This window comes from Falco peregrinus, chromosome 3, assembly GCF_023634155.1.
Source record: "Falco peregrinus isolate bFalPer1 chromosome 3, bFalPer1.pri, whole genome shotgun sequence".
In the NCBI taxonomy this organism is placed as follows: Eukaryota; Metazoa; Chordata; class Aves; order Falconiformes; family Falconidae; genus Falco; species Falco peregrinus.
Genome location: NC_073723.1, coordinates 111,857,191 through 111,869,543, shown reverse-complemented (window position 1 = coordinate 111,869,543; position 12,353 = coordinate 111,857,191). Strand labels below are relative to the sequence as shown.

Here is a 12,353-nt window from a genome sequence, read left to right as displayed (position 1 = left end):
GATGGAGGGCATTTGCGAAGGAATCCCGCTGCAGCCAGCTGTAGAGTAGAGCCAAGGGAGCAGCTGCAAGGCAGCTGGTGAGGTGGGGGTGCGTTGGATCCCAGCCCCTCGGACTCTAGGAGGGAAGCAGCAGAGTTTCCTGGTGGCTGCAGTTTGCTTTATCCCGCCTGGAGTTAGCGGGAGCGCTGCTGGAGGCAGGGGCCGGGTCTCCTGCTGTCACGCGTGGATTGGGGTGCTGCAGGCAAGGGAATGGGGCGAGCAGAGCGCAACGCCGCGGCGCAGCTTTGTTACCCCAAAAACTTCTGTCCGGGCAGGAGGATCTGGCTGGAGCCAGGGGGTGAGCCTGGGTGGGGGAAAGCTCTTCTGCTTCAACCCTTGCAGTGCCGCGGCTCTAAATATCATCTCAAATCCTGCACGTACCGAGCGTAACTTCTGCGTGTCGGCTCCTGTTTGCGGGTTATGGAGAGGCTGCCAGAAGGACTCGTGCTCAGAGGCTGAGCGGCACAGGAGGGGCTGCAGGGTGGGAGAGCCCCAACCCATCACAACTTCCCCCAGCCGAGGGGCTGAGATGTAGAGGGGGGGCAGGGAATTGGCCTGAGTCTCCTTTTGGGGAGGGGATTTCAGAAAATATTATTCTATTGCTCTCTGATTGGCAAAAACATTCCTATAAATTAGTAACAGCCAAAATATCTTTAAAATCTTGAGCCCCCTCAGGCCACCAGTGCAGCCTCCAGCAGCAGAAAATGCTCTGGGTCTATAAAACTGTAACTGGAGAAGAAAAACCTTAATGAAAGAATGTTTGCTCCGTGTGGACGGGGAGGGAGAAGTGCTGATAAACACAAAATACAGAAAAGCAGAACTATTTTAAGCCTCTTTCCAAAAAAAATTAGTAGTAGTCATCTAGGAAGCTGCAGCGAGGTTATAAGCACTTCTGCGGAGGATAGTATAGAGAAAAACTGGGGTTGGCTTGAGAATCGTGAGTATTTAAGGAATATAATGTAGGTTTTTTATTGGGCTGCTATGTGAGCCACTGGGATTGGTTTTCCAGGACTTCTTTGCAGGTGTGATGGCTGGGAAGCGGGAATCTCAGCTTGCACTTGGAACGGTGCGTAACAAGAAGCCTTTTTAAATCGATGCTCCGTCCCTCCCCTGCAATACTGGAAAGCTTTGGGGTAATTTGGAAAAGCTCGCCGTGCTGGATCCGGCCCCACAAGCTGGGCTGGAGGCGCTGGGCAGCAGAGCAGGCTTAGCACGGTGGCGGATATGGAGATGGGTAATATGGAAACGGGATCAGCAGCTGGAGGGATGGGGAAAAATCCTTTTTCCTTTCTGTGAAAAAGTTATCTGTAGCCAAAAAGGGGGAAAAAACGGCAATAACTGCGCCTGGTGAATGGCTCTGCCAGGAGAAACGTGTCTGCTAATAGAGGCGCTGGGGGAAGTAACGGCTCTGTGTTAAGGAGCTGCGGGATAAGGCAGCACAGGGAGCTGCGGGATACCCGGCCACACTGTCCTGTAGCTCAGGACTTCGTGTCAGCCGATCCCCGTGGCTCCCAGAGCTGCCCCCACCCCACAGCACGCAGCGCTGCCCAGCCCCATGCTCCTGGCTGAAGGATGCCCGGCAGCATTGGCTGCAGCATCCCTGCGCCTGCAGCGGTGCAAGGCCGGCCTTGGGGCGCGTGTAACGTCGTTAGCAGATAAATTATATGGAAATCTGTTGTCGTTGCTGGCTCTGAGCCTGGAAGCACGACGCAACCGGTTCAGATAGATGTTGGCTCACAGGGCCTTCATGCCGAGGGAAGCGGAGAAGGTTTGCCGGCAGGGTTTGCTTTCAGGGGGGCTCCTGCAGGTTCAAGTGCCTTTGTTTTCCATGGCCACGCAGGGTTCTGTTTGGTCTGGGTGGAGGAGCGTGGGCTCATCGTCCCTCTTTGGCAGTGCGTTTCCAGCCCGTCCCGATTTTGCACGGGGGCAGAGCCGGTGACCAGCCCGTGTGGCATCTTCCCGGTGCCGTGCTGAGGGGGGGAGCAGGGATCTGCAGCAGCACAGGCTGCTCTGCAGGACTGACTCGAGCAGTTTCAGTATCCCCAGCAGCATGTGCTTTAGGCTTCTTTGTTGCACCTTTTTCTGGGCTAATTCCATCGCTTGCACTTTTTTCAAAATCGGTTCACGTCCAAGTAGAATCCCATAGCGCTACGTCCTACCATCCTCTCCTCCTTGGCTGGGGCTGGGACTCCCGATCATGCTTACAGTGTTAATGCACGTAGATATTTTTCCCCAGCCCTGGTTGGAAAGGTGTGGATGTGTTCTGGATTTCTGATGCAGAAATCTCTGGCAGGAGAAGTTGCAGACAGCTTTATTGCTGCTGGTCCTGCTGCTGCAAGGGACTGTGCCCGAGCGCCTGGAGGACTTGAGGAGCCTCTTGGCCAGGTGACATCTGTGAGTGTGTGGGCTAATGGCAGCAGCCCCGTTTGTGGGCAGGTTTATCCAATATGCCAGAGCTCACCTGCGGGATTATCACAGGGAGAGCAAACCTGGTTTCTGTTTCCTTTTCGACTGCCAAGGTGGAGACCTTGGGCTGGCTTTCCCGCGGCTCGGGGAGGCGTGATCCGGCTTGGCGTCTGCTCCGCAAATGGGTCGTAGCGTGGTCTCCTCCCTCGCAAACCCGCACCTCGGAGCTGTGAGCCCCCAGGGAGGGTGTTTGGGCTGCGGCAAGCCCCCCGCAGAAACCCCCAGCACCCCTGGCTGGCTGCAGTGAAAGGGGGTGGCCAAGGAGTGGGAAGTTGGATGTCCCAGCAGATGGGTGTCCTGGTGGTTGGGCATCCAGCAGATGGGCGTCTCAGCCCTGGACCCAGCGGAGGAAGCCCCCTCCACCAAAAGGACGTGGGGCTCTGTACAGATAACCTGTTCTGCTCCTGTGAAGACCCACCTTAAAGTCACAGCACAAGTCGTTGACCAGCTTGGTGACCCCTGGGGCTCTGCTTTGGCAAGCCCTTGGCCTCGCAGCAGGGTGGTTGCAGGTAAATGCCCGCAAGGTGAACGCCTCACATGATTATTTTTTGTTGTTGTTGTTCCTGAAATTTGGCACTTTGCTCAAATCTGCCCCCACCGTACCTCCGTGTACCTGGGAGCGAGCGGTGCCTCTGCCCGACGCCGCGTGACATTGATGGCTTTGACAGCAAGACCATCTCCACAGACGGTGACGGCAGCGCCCGTTTAACTACAGAGCCTGCGACTCCTGCACAGGGCTGACTGATTTTATGGGTTAGTCATGGCGACAATGTTGAATTTCATGGTTGGGGCAGAGAAACAGGAGAAATTAAGTGAATGTTAATGGGACAGGATGGGTTTACGCGTTCCTCTTGCACAGGGCATTGCCGAGGCTGGAGCGGTGCCCCCCGAGCATGCCTTTCCCCGTGTTAGAGAAGAAGTACATGACTCAGTAAGTGTTAGTTGGCTCGGATCCCATTCCTGGTATGAAAATCCACCTTGTACCCAGCAAGGGAAGCGCTCACAAGCAGATGGGAGTCAGAGGTGGCCGTGTCCGCTGCCAGTGCCCTGCCTTGTGTTTGGGATCTGCTGCTTCATCCCGGGAGCAGGTAGCCAAGCAGAGGCAGGTTGCCGTGGCCCAAACATAGTGGGTTTCATCTAACATCCCATTACCAAGGAAGCCAAATTAATTATGATCCAGGTGTTCTCCAAGCAAACCTGGGCTAGATGGTGCAACCACCACTGCCTCACTTTCCCTTAATTAGATATTATTAATGTTGAAGGGATGGGATGGTATTTATCACAGCCCCCATCGTAGCAGGAAGATGCTCGGTTTTAGCAAGCAGCAGCTAATTCCCATCCAGGCTGGTGAGGTGTCAAGGCAGGGACCGTGGGGTGGTGGCACTATTGGTGGTGGCATCGCTGGGCGGCTCAGCTGTGCCTCTGCCCCGGCCAGGGATGTACCGCTCAGGCTGGCACATGGGAGCGGTTAGATTTCGGCTCATTAGGTAAAGGTAGAAACAGAAGGCTCTGGGGGGCAGGGATTTTTAATTGTTTTGGCTGCAAGAGGAGTCTGGTGTAGAGTGGGTCCCGTCACCACTCTGTGGCCATCATCCTTCTTCTCCAGAAGGAGCGATGCTCAGGGGATGGATCGTGTGGCAGGACGTGGAAGCTCAAATAACGGGAGCACAGGCTGACCTGCTACAGGACTAACGGGGACGTGGGGGGCAGTGATGGGGGCTGGGGGGTCCACACCACTGTTCCCAACCTGTCTTGCCCACCGCTTGCTGCCAGGGCTGGTGCCAAGGTGCTGAGTCTGAGGGGGGGCTGGTGGGTTCCCCCTCTGCTTCTGCCATGTGCTGTGGGTGGGAGGGGAAAATAAATAATGCAAATAAGCTGCGTGAGGTAAACAGTTTCCACTCACGGTACAGGTTTAGGATTTCTTGCTTCTCTTGCTGTCTTGGGTCGACGAACAGGTCGGAGATTTTGCTGGAGCCCACCGTGCAGATGGGCGGGAGGGCGGGGTGTATTGAGCTGTTCCTGAGGGGGTGGGACACAGAAACGTGGCCCTGGGTTGTCAGATTAAAGAAAAAATTTCACCATTTCGTCTCCTGGGATGGCCCCGATGGCCAGTGAAAACCCACTTTATTGCCCCTTGGCTGCCCCTGCCGTCACACCGTGGATTGCAGTGGCTCATTTTCCCTGGCTGAGTAATTAGCCAGGCTTGTTTGCTAAGAACCTATTAAGCTGCTGCACCAAGCGGTGCTCGGTCCAGGAGCCACTGGCAGCCCTAACTGCTCGCTTCTGCCTAACTTCTTATTTTTCTCCTGCCTCTTTCAATTAATTTCCTATTAATTGGGTTTGGAATTACGTTCTCAAATGGCTGATAAATCTTCTGTAAGCTGAGGAGCTAATCAGTTTCGGAGGAGGGAGAGTGCTGGTAATGGCAGGGAGGGAAAAAAAAGTGCATTAATTTTAGCAAATCTCTCAAATCCCAATTGAAACAAAAGGTAAATTGTCCATTGGGGTTAATAGGAAAGAAACTGCTCTTGCAGTAGCCAAAGTCCATTACCTTCCTGCTGCACTGCTTAGCCTGAATACTGGTAAATATTCAACCCTGGGAGGTGGTAGGTGCTCTTTTCCTAATAGTACTTCTGAACAGTTGTTGAATTTTTGGCAAGCGATGAAGTGTTTTCTGTAAATCTTTAAGGACCCTGAACGCTGCCACTAATTAAAACAGGTTGTATGCTATAGAGGACTCACTCTTTAATTAAATTCATTAGGAGCCTTTTGTTGTCTCCAGCATCATCCAGTGCAGATGTGACTTAAACTTTGGCAAGAGCCTCTCGGTATCCTCAAGGAAATGAAAAAATTCCTATATAAGTGTCACAAAGCGTTCAAGGGCTTGAAAACAGGGGTTTTGGCAGCGTGATGTCCTGCGGGGATGGGGCTGAGATGGACCCTGCCTGGGCAGGGTTCTGAGGGGCAGAAATTCCCCTGCTGGAGCCCAGGTCACCTAACATGTGCCCTGGAACGGCAGCCAGCATGGACGGTGGTGCTGCGTACCCGGCTCCGCGGGTCTGGCTCGCTCCGCGCATCCTTCCTTCTGCTTTTGGAATGAGTTTTGAGGTCACGTGTGGTTAAAGACACGCAGGTGGTGGGAAGGGCTTTTTTAAGACCTTACCTGTAGTCCTCTTGCGGTTATTTTTAGATGGTTTCTGTAGGAATTTCCTAAGTGGGGAAAAAAGTAAGGAAAGTCCTGGTGTGGGAAGGAGCTCAGTTGTCCCAGGAGGAGTCACGTTCGTTGAAGCAGGCAAGGAGGAACCCCCAGTGCTCCCTGTCACAGGACAGTGGGAATCGTTATGGCATTTCTTAGCTGGTTTGTTGTTTTTCCGTGTTTAGATTTACCTGCAATGCTTAATAGCAGAGTAGTTAGTTGGAAAAATCTCAAAATTTCAGCTCCCGGTTTTTAATGGATGACAATCTGTGTTGTCCCAAACGTCTCCCTCTTCTTCCACCCTGTGGTCTGATTTCCGCCCCCCCCAAACCTTTTCCTGCGCTAACCTGCAAGCCCTTACTGGCTCCATCCCAAGCATCTCCCCAGCACACGTGTACAGCAACAACTGTGGACGGAAAGAAATTCCTTCCCGAGCACATCCCTCCACGAGTCAGCAGTCCTGATGACCTGGGATGGGATGCGGGAGGTGGCTGCGGTGAGCTCGACAGCTGGCTGAGCAGGGGTGCTACTCTTCTTTAGGGGGCTGTGGCAGTGCATTACGCTGGTGCGTTACACACAGTGCTGTTAGTAGGTTATTCTGCCTGAGGATGCTGGTGTGGATCTAATATCAATGTTCTCCTTGCCTGCACACAGGTGGAAATGCTTTTATCTGAGTACTTAACAAAAAGCAGCTCCGGGGCTGAGGGTCCCCAGCCGAGGGAGGGTCCGCACAAGCCTTCCTGGGCTGGCGGAGGGCAGAGGCGCAAAGCCAAGGGTACCGAAGGTGCTCATTGCACAAAGGGAATTAATTTCCTCGTAAGCGTGCCGTGGTAATGGTTTTCTTGCATTCCTCCATCCAGTCTTTATCACACACGTGTCTCGTCGGGAGGAGCTGAGGCCCATCATGGGGCAGGATGAGCCCCCAGACGGAGTGACTCCTGACGGGGCAGGTGGGACGCACCGCCTGTGCTGAAACGCTCCTCCTGGGTTTCTTTAATAGAAATAGGTTGGACCCGTGTGTGGAGATGGGTCCCACTCATGATGGTGCTGTCATCTGGAGGGTTTTGTAATACAGACAGCTCTCGGTGGGCTTGGGGTTGGTTTTTCTGGGGATTTGGAGGGGAGCTGGATTTATTATTTTTTTCTTATGGAGAGGGGTGAGTCACAAGGCTCAGCTGCTTGCAGTGCAGCGAGCACTGGAGGGGCAGGGGTTGTTTCATACCATCCCACTCCCCTGAGAGCAGCACTTCCTCCGGGTGGAAAAGCACGCAGAGTCTGTCCTATAACAAAAAGCAATGTTTGCATTTTGATTCTGCGTATTATTTTTGGGGGGTGGGTTGTATCTGGAGCAGGGAGCCGCGGGGCATTTCTGCAGCGCTGCCAAGGACCAAGTTCAAGGCTTGGGCAAAGCCCTTAACGTGCGGAAATTACTGAAGCCCTTTGTCCTACGTGGTATTTCTCTAATGCCTCCCCGGTTTTACCAGACTTACAGCAAAGCTGTCCCCGGGTTGGTGGTCGGCGAGCATCCCTTGCTGGTGCGTGGGCAAGGGAAAACACAAAGGTCTTGATTTCCTCTGGGGGGCTGGCCAAACCCCCCCACATTGCATCCCGCTCCATCCCCATGCAGCATTGCTGAGCTGGAAGGGGGCACGCGGGGAGCCGTGCCCTGGGCTCGTGGGAGCGCTGCAGGAATCTGCCTGGCTGCTAAAAATAAACCGGTTGTGGTTTATTTATCCTGGAAGGGAGCAGCAGGTTTTCCTGCGCCGGGCCCTGTGGCTGCAGCAGCAGTTTTGCTCCCAAATCGCCTTCTGCAGGGGCTGAGCTGCCCCTTGGAGAGCAGGGGATGATTAGGAGCTACAGCAGCGATGCGATGGGCATTTCAGGGGGTTGCAGGGGAGCAGCGATGGGGATGAGTGGGCATCTGCACCCAGCCCAGCCCCAGGGTCATAATTTTGATGATTTTTCCTCGACAAGTAAAAGTGATGGAGGCAAAAGAAAGGTTCTGTGCCCCCACGCTCGAGCCGTCATCTCTCCTGCAGCCATGAAAGCTGACCGCAAACGCTTGAAGGCAGAGAAGACGGACCTGGTGAGCCAGATGCAGCAGCTGTACGCCACGCTGGAGAGCCGCGAGGAGCAGCTCCGCGACTTCATCAGGAACTACGAGCAGCATAGGAAAGTGAGCGTGGGAGCCCAGCGCCGGGGTCTCGTGGCGTGGGGGGCTGGCAGTGGCATGAGCGCAAGACCTGGGTTGCAATCGGGTGAAACTCTGCTCCCCTGCTGCAAGGGCTGGACTGGAGGGAGTTAAGGATAAATAAATCCCAGAGGAAATGTGGCCAGCGAGCCAGGTGTGGGGAATCGGTTGTAATTTTAAGCAGGTGCACGCCCGGCATCCCTTTTCGGGGGACCGGCCACATCCCACAGCTCCCTGCTTGCGGGCACAGGGCTCTTGCGACACCCAAAGGTGCTGCTTGCCCTTTGGCAAGGCAGAGGTCGGGTGGTCCCTGAGGGGATCACAGCAGAGGGGTTTGTAGTAGCAGGTGGGTTTCCCCTTCCTGATGGCCGCCCCGTGTCCCGGCAGGAGAGCGAGGACGCGGTGAAGGCACTGGCAAAGGAGAAGGACCTCCTGGAGCGGGAGAAGTGGGAGCTGCGGCGGCAAGCCAAGGAGGCGACGGACCACGCCAGTGCCCTCCGCTCCCAGCTCGACCTGAAAGACAACCGCATGAAGGAGCTGGAGGCCGAGCTGGCCATGGTGAGCTCGGAGACGCGGTGGGCACGTCTCAAGGGTCAGCCTTGTGCCAGGTGCTCGACTCAGCGGCTCCGGTGCTTCCAACGCCCTGGCAGGTTTTGCTGCGTGTATTGCCATATTGCATTTGTTTGCCGCAGCGGTTGCATGCCTGCGTTCGCCGCAGTGCTTGCGTTATTGCAATAGTGGCAGAAAAAGTAAGAATCAAAAGTAAGACTCCATCGCTAAAAAGGAGCGGGTTATCCTCGGTGCAGGGAGCAACGCGGTTCGGGTATTTACTTGCAAAGGGCAGGGCGGGTTGGCCGTGGCGTGTTGCTGCTGGTTCTGCAGTGCCGGGAGATGTGTTCATAGGGTTTTCCCCCTCCACCACCTTGGTGTCCTTCCCCAGGCCAAGCAGTCCCTCGCCACGCTGACCAAGGACGTCCCCAAGCGCCACTCCTTGGCCATGCCGGGCGAGACGGTGCTGAACGGCAACCAGGAGTGGGTGATGCAGGCCGACCTCCCGCTGACGGCCGCCATCCGGCAGAGCCAGCAGACCCTCTACCACTCGCACCCCCAGCACCCGGCGGACCGGCAAGGTGGGCACCCCCTGGGGTCGGGGCACTGGCAAGTTCTCCGGGCCAAACCATTTCGGGGAGCTGCCTTATTCCCCCCTAGAGGGAAAGGAAAACCAGGCACAACTTTCTGGCAGCGCTTCAGAGGCTTTGCAGGGCGTGGGTGTGATGTTTTTTGCTGGCGCGATGTTAACTCCCCAATGCCCCCTGCTCTGCTTTCCAGCGGTCAGAGTGAGTCCCTGTCACTCCCGGCAGCCGTCCATCATCTCCGATGCCTCCGCGGCCGAAGGTGACCGGTCATCCACGCCGAGTGACATCAACTCACCCCGGCATCGAACGCACTCACTCTGCAACGTAAGGCCACTACGGGGCAGGGGGGGGTGGGCTTGCCTCCCCACTCTGTGGGTCTGGCTGGGGAGATGGGTGCTGGGGATGCTGCGGGTCCTTCGCTTCCCAGAGCGCTGCTGGGTTTGGGGATGGGGATGGGGATGGGTTGGAGGCGTAGTGGCCCGGAGAGCTGCGTCCCAGGGAGTTTATTGCAGCCCCACAGCCTTTCAGCTGCCCAAACAACCTGCTTTTTGCTGGGGGGGTGGGGGGTCCCAGGCTGAGTTGAGGCTGATACAGATGGATCCATCTCCTTCTGCCGCAGGGGGACAGTCCTGGACCAGTACAGAAGAACTTGCACAACCCAATCGTACAGGTAGGGCACAAAGCCCTGTTTAAATCCTGCTCGTGAGACCCTGTCCTGTGCTAGCAAGTACTTGGGGGGGCTGTCAGAGGCGGTGGCTGGGGCTTTTAGGGGAGGAAAAAAACACAGAAGCCTTACCATTCAGGATGGTAATCTCAGAATTCTGAGAGTTTCCCTCAAATCCAGGTGATGCCGTAGGCAGTTGCTGTGCTCAGGGGCCATTGCAGTCTTAGTTTTGGTAAGGCACAGCCTAGATCAGGTTATTCTCCTGCATGTGCCCCTAAAACGTGGGGGTATTTTTGTAAGCCGCTTGCTCTGGTGTTAGATTGCTGGAGCCAAAATCCTGAAGCAGTTGGATGAAGAAACCAAAATCCCAGAAATGTGGGTAGGGGGCCCAATTTCACTGCAGATTCTATCGTGTATTTCAGAGATATTTTTATTTTTTGGTCCAGGGTCTTAATGTTGCTTTGGACCTGGACCCAAATCTTTTAGGGGACCTGGACCCTGTGGTCCATCATCCTTGTTGGGAGCTGGGGGTGAGGGGGTCAATGAAAAGCGCCGTGGCCAAACACGTGTCCTCTCCCCCCGCAGTCTCTAGAGGACCTGGAAGACCAGAAGCGGAAAAAGAAGAAAGAGAAGATGGGCTTCGGTTCCATCTCCAGGGTGTTTGCCCGGGGGAAGCAGCGCAAGTCCCTCGACCCCGGCCTCTTCGACGGTACGGCCCCCGACTACTACATCGAGGAGGATGCGGACTGGTGACCCCCCACCTCTCCCCAGCTCACCGCCACCGCTGTACATACCCCTGCCCCAGCCCCGCCTGTGGACGTGTGACCTGTTGTCTTGGGAGCGATGCAGCCGTGTCGTAACTTCAGTTTTTTTCCTTTTTTTCATGGTGGTTTTTTGTATTTTTTTTTTCTTCCATACTGATAACTCCTCCGTTGTCACTTCAGTTTGTCCGTTTGGGTTTTTGTTGGTTTTGTTTTGGGGTTCTGTTCTTTTTTGGTTCTTTTTCCTTCTTCTTTTGACAAAACTTGAAACTTGAAGGACTGCTGTGTCTCTGTAAATACCCAAAATATTGTGCACTTTGTGCTTGTGACGTCTCTTGTCCGAAACCCGCTGTTTTCCGGAGCCCAGCCCGCGGGATGTCCTCGCCTGGGGACGAAGAACCTGCCCAGCTGAGGGACCTTAGAGAGAAAACACACACACACACAAAAAGGAAAAAAATGAAAAAAAAAAAAAATCTCATTCGCTGTGATGTCTTCCTGGCCGAACCCCGCGGAGGCGACACGGGCTGGTTGTAACGCCTGCCGGTCTGGAAATAAGTGTTTTAACGTTCCTTTTTAGTTGTTTTAATTTATTTGCACAAACCCAGAGGAGCTATTCTAACTAAATTATTGCAGAAGTTTTGGGATTTTTATATTTTTCCATGTCGGTTGGGATGGGGCGGGGAGGAAGAAGGGTGTGTTTGTACTGTACTGTCCTGGGAAGCTGCTGCTGGGGGGGACTGGACCGTGGACCCCCCCCCCCACTGTCGGCACTCTTGGCCCCGTGGCTGCAGATGCCCCAGGAGCACTTAACGCCTTGGAAAACGCAAACTTAAATACATGCCAGAAAATCGGTCGGGGAGGGGGGGTGAAACTGGTGGGAGCTTTGCCCTCTGTCTTACCCCACATCTGGGGGGCTCACCCTTTGCTTCAAGTGAAATTTGGGGGATCTGGCATGAGCTGGGAGCAGGGGAGAGGTGATAGCCCGAGATATCCTGAGACGTCGCCCAGTCAGGGCTGGCCACCCCGCTTCCACGTGGGGTGTTACTGCTGTCGGGGGAGGGGCTGGGGAAATCGGTACGAGTCCCCGCCGGGGAGGTTTTTGTGGCACCGGGGTGATTTTGAGGCGCAGGTGGAGCTTGTGCTTCCGAATTCCCTGGGAATGCCCTGGGAGCAGCCCCCCGGCGCAGCCGCTGCTTCCCCTCCCCACTAACACACACCGCGCTCTGCTTATGCCAAGACAAGTACCTTATGCTTTAATGCTTACGATATAATTTTAAGCTCTTAAAAAAAATGTATTAAGATTTATTTAATGATGCTATAATAGTGTATTATTTTTCTTAATTCTGATACGCGCACCCCGGTTGAAAAAGGGGTATTTTTGTCTTAAATCACCGAACTAAACCGCTGATGCCCTCGCGCTGTGTATTCCTAAGGGATGATGCGGGGAGGCCATGGGGGGGCAAGTGGAGGGAGCAGCCCCCCGGGCTCTGCCGAGGGGAGGACCTGGGTTGGCAGGGCAGGCTTTGCCCCGTGGCATCTTTCTCCGCAGAGAAGCATTTTTATACGTTTTGTTGGGGTTTTGGGGTTTGGTTCGTTGGTTGGTTGTTTTTTTTTGTTCTCCTTGCGTTTTTATAATTTAAACTATAAACCACCAGAACAGATGAGCAATTTCCTTGTTACTGAGTAGTTTCCTTTGCATTTCAGCTTTTTTGTAAATTAGGAAATAATTCTAAAAAGTACTAAGAGGATGATTTATTTAAAAGAGAACTTCGATAAATAGCATATGAATTATGGGTAACATTAGATTTAACTTTTCCCCATGTGAGTGGGGGAGAATCCTTGAAGGCATGGATGCAAATATAAAATTATAAAAGATCTAAATAAAGCTTATTTTAAAGTA

At 54.3% G+C, this 12,353-nt stretch overlaps 1 protein-coding gene across 5 annotated transcripts in view; it reads left to right on the top strand.

Annotated features, from left to right (window-relative positions):
- Positions 1–12,353, top strand: part of KAZN (kazrin, periplakin interacting protein) — a 226,534-nt gene extending 214,181 nt beyond the window's left edge. For all 5 annotated transcript variants that reach the window (XM_055799768.1, XM_055799769.1, XM_005229616.3 and 2 more), the window contains 6 exons: positions 7,741–7,877; positions 8,280–8,450; positions 8,833–9,022; positions 9,222–9,352; positions 9,648–9,698; positions 10,278–12,353. In XM_055799768.1, coding sequence (XP_055655743.1) covers positions 7,741–7,877; positions 8,280–8,450; positions 8,833–9,022; positions 9,222–9,352; positions 9,648–9,698; positions 10,278–10,445 — 848 coding nt within the window. In that variant the 3' untranslated portion in view covers positions 10,446–12,353. The remainder of the gene's footprint in view (positions 1–7,740; positions 7,878–8,279; positions 8,451–8,832; positions 9,023–9,221; positions 9,353–9,647; positions 9,699–10,277) is intronic.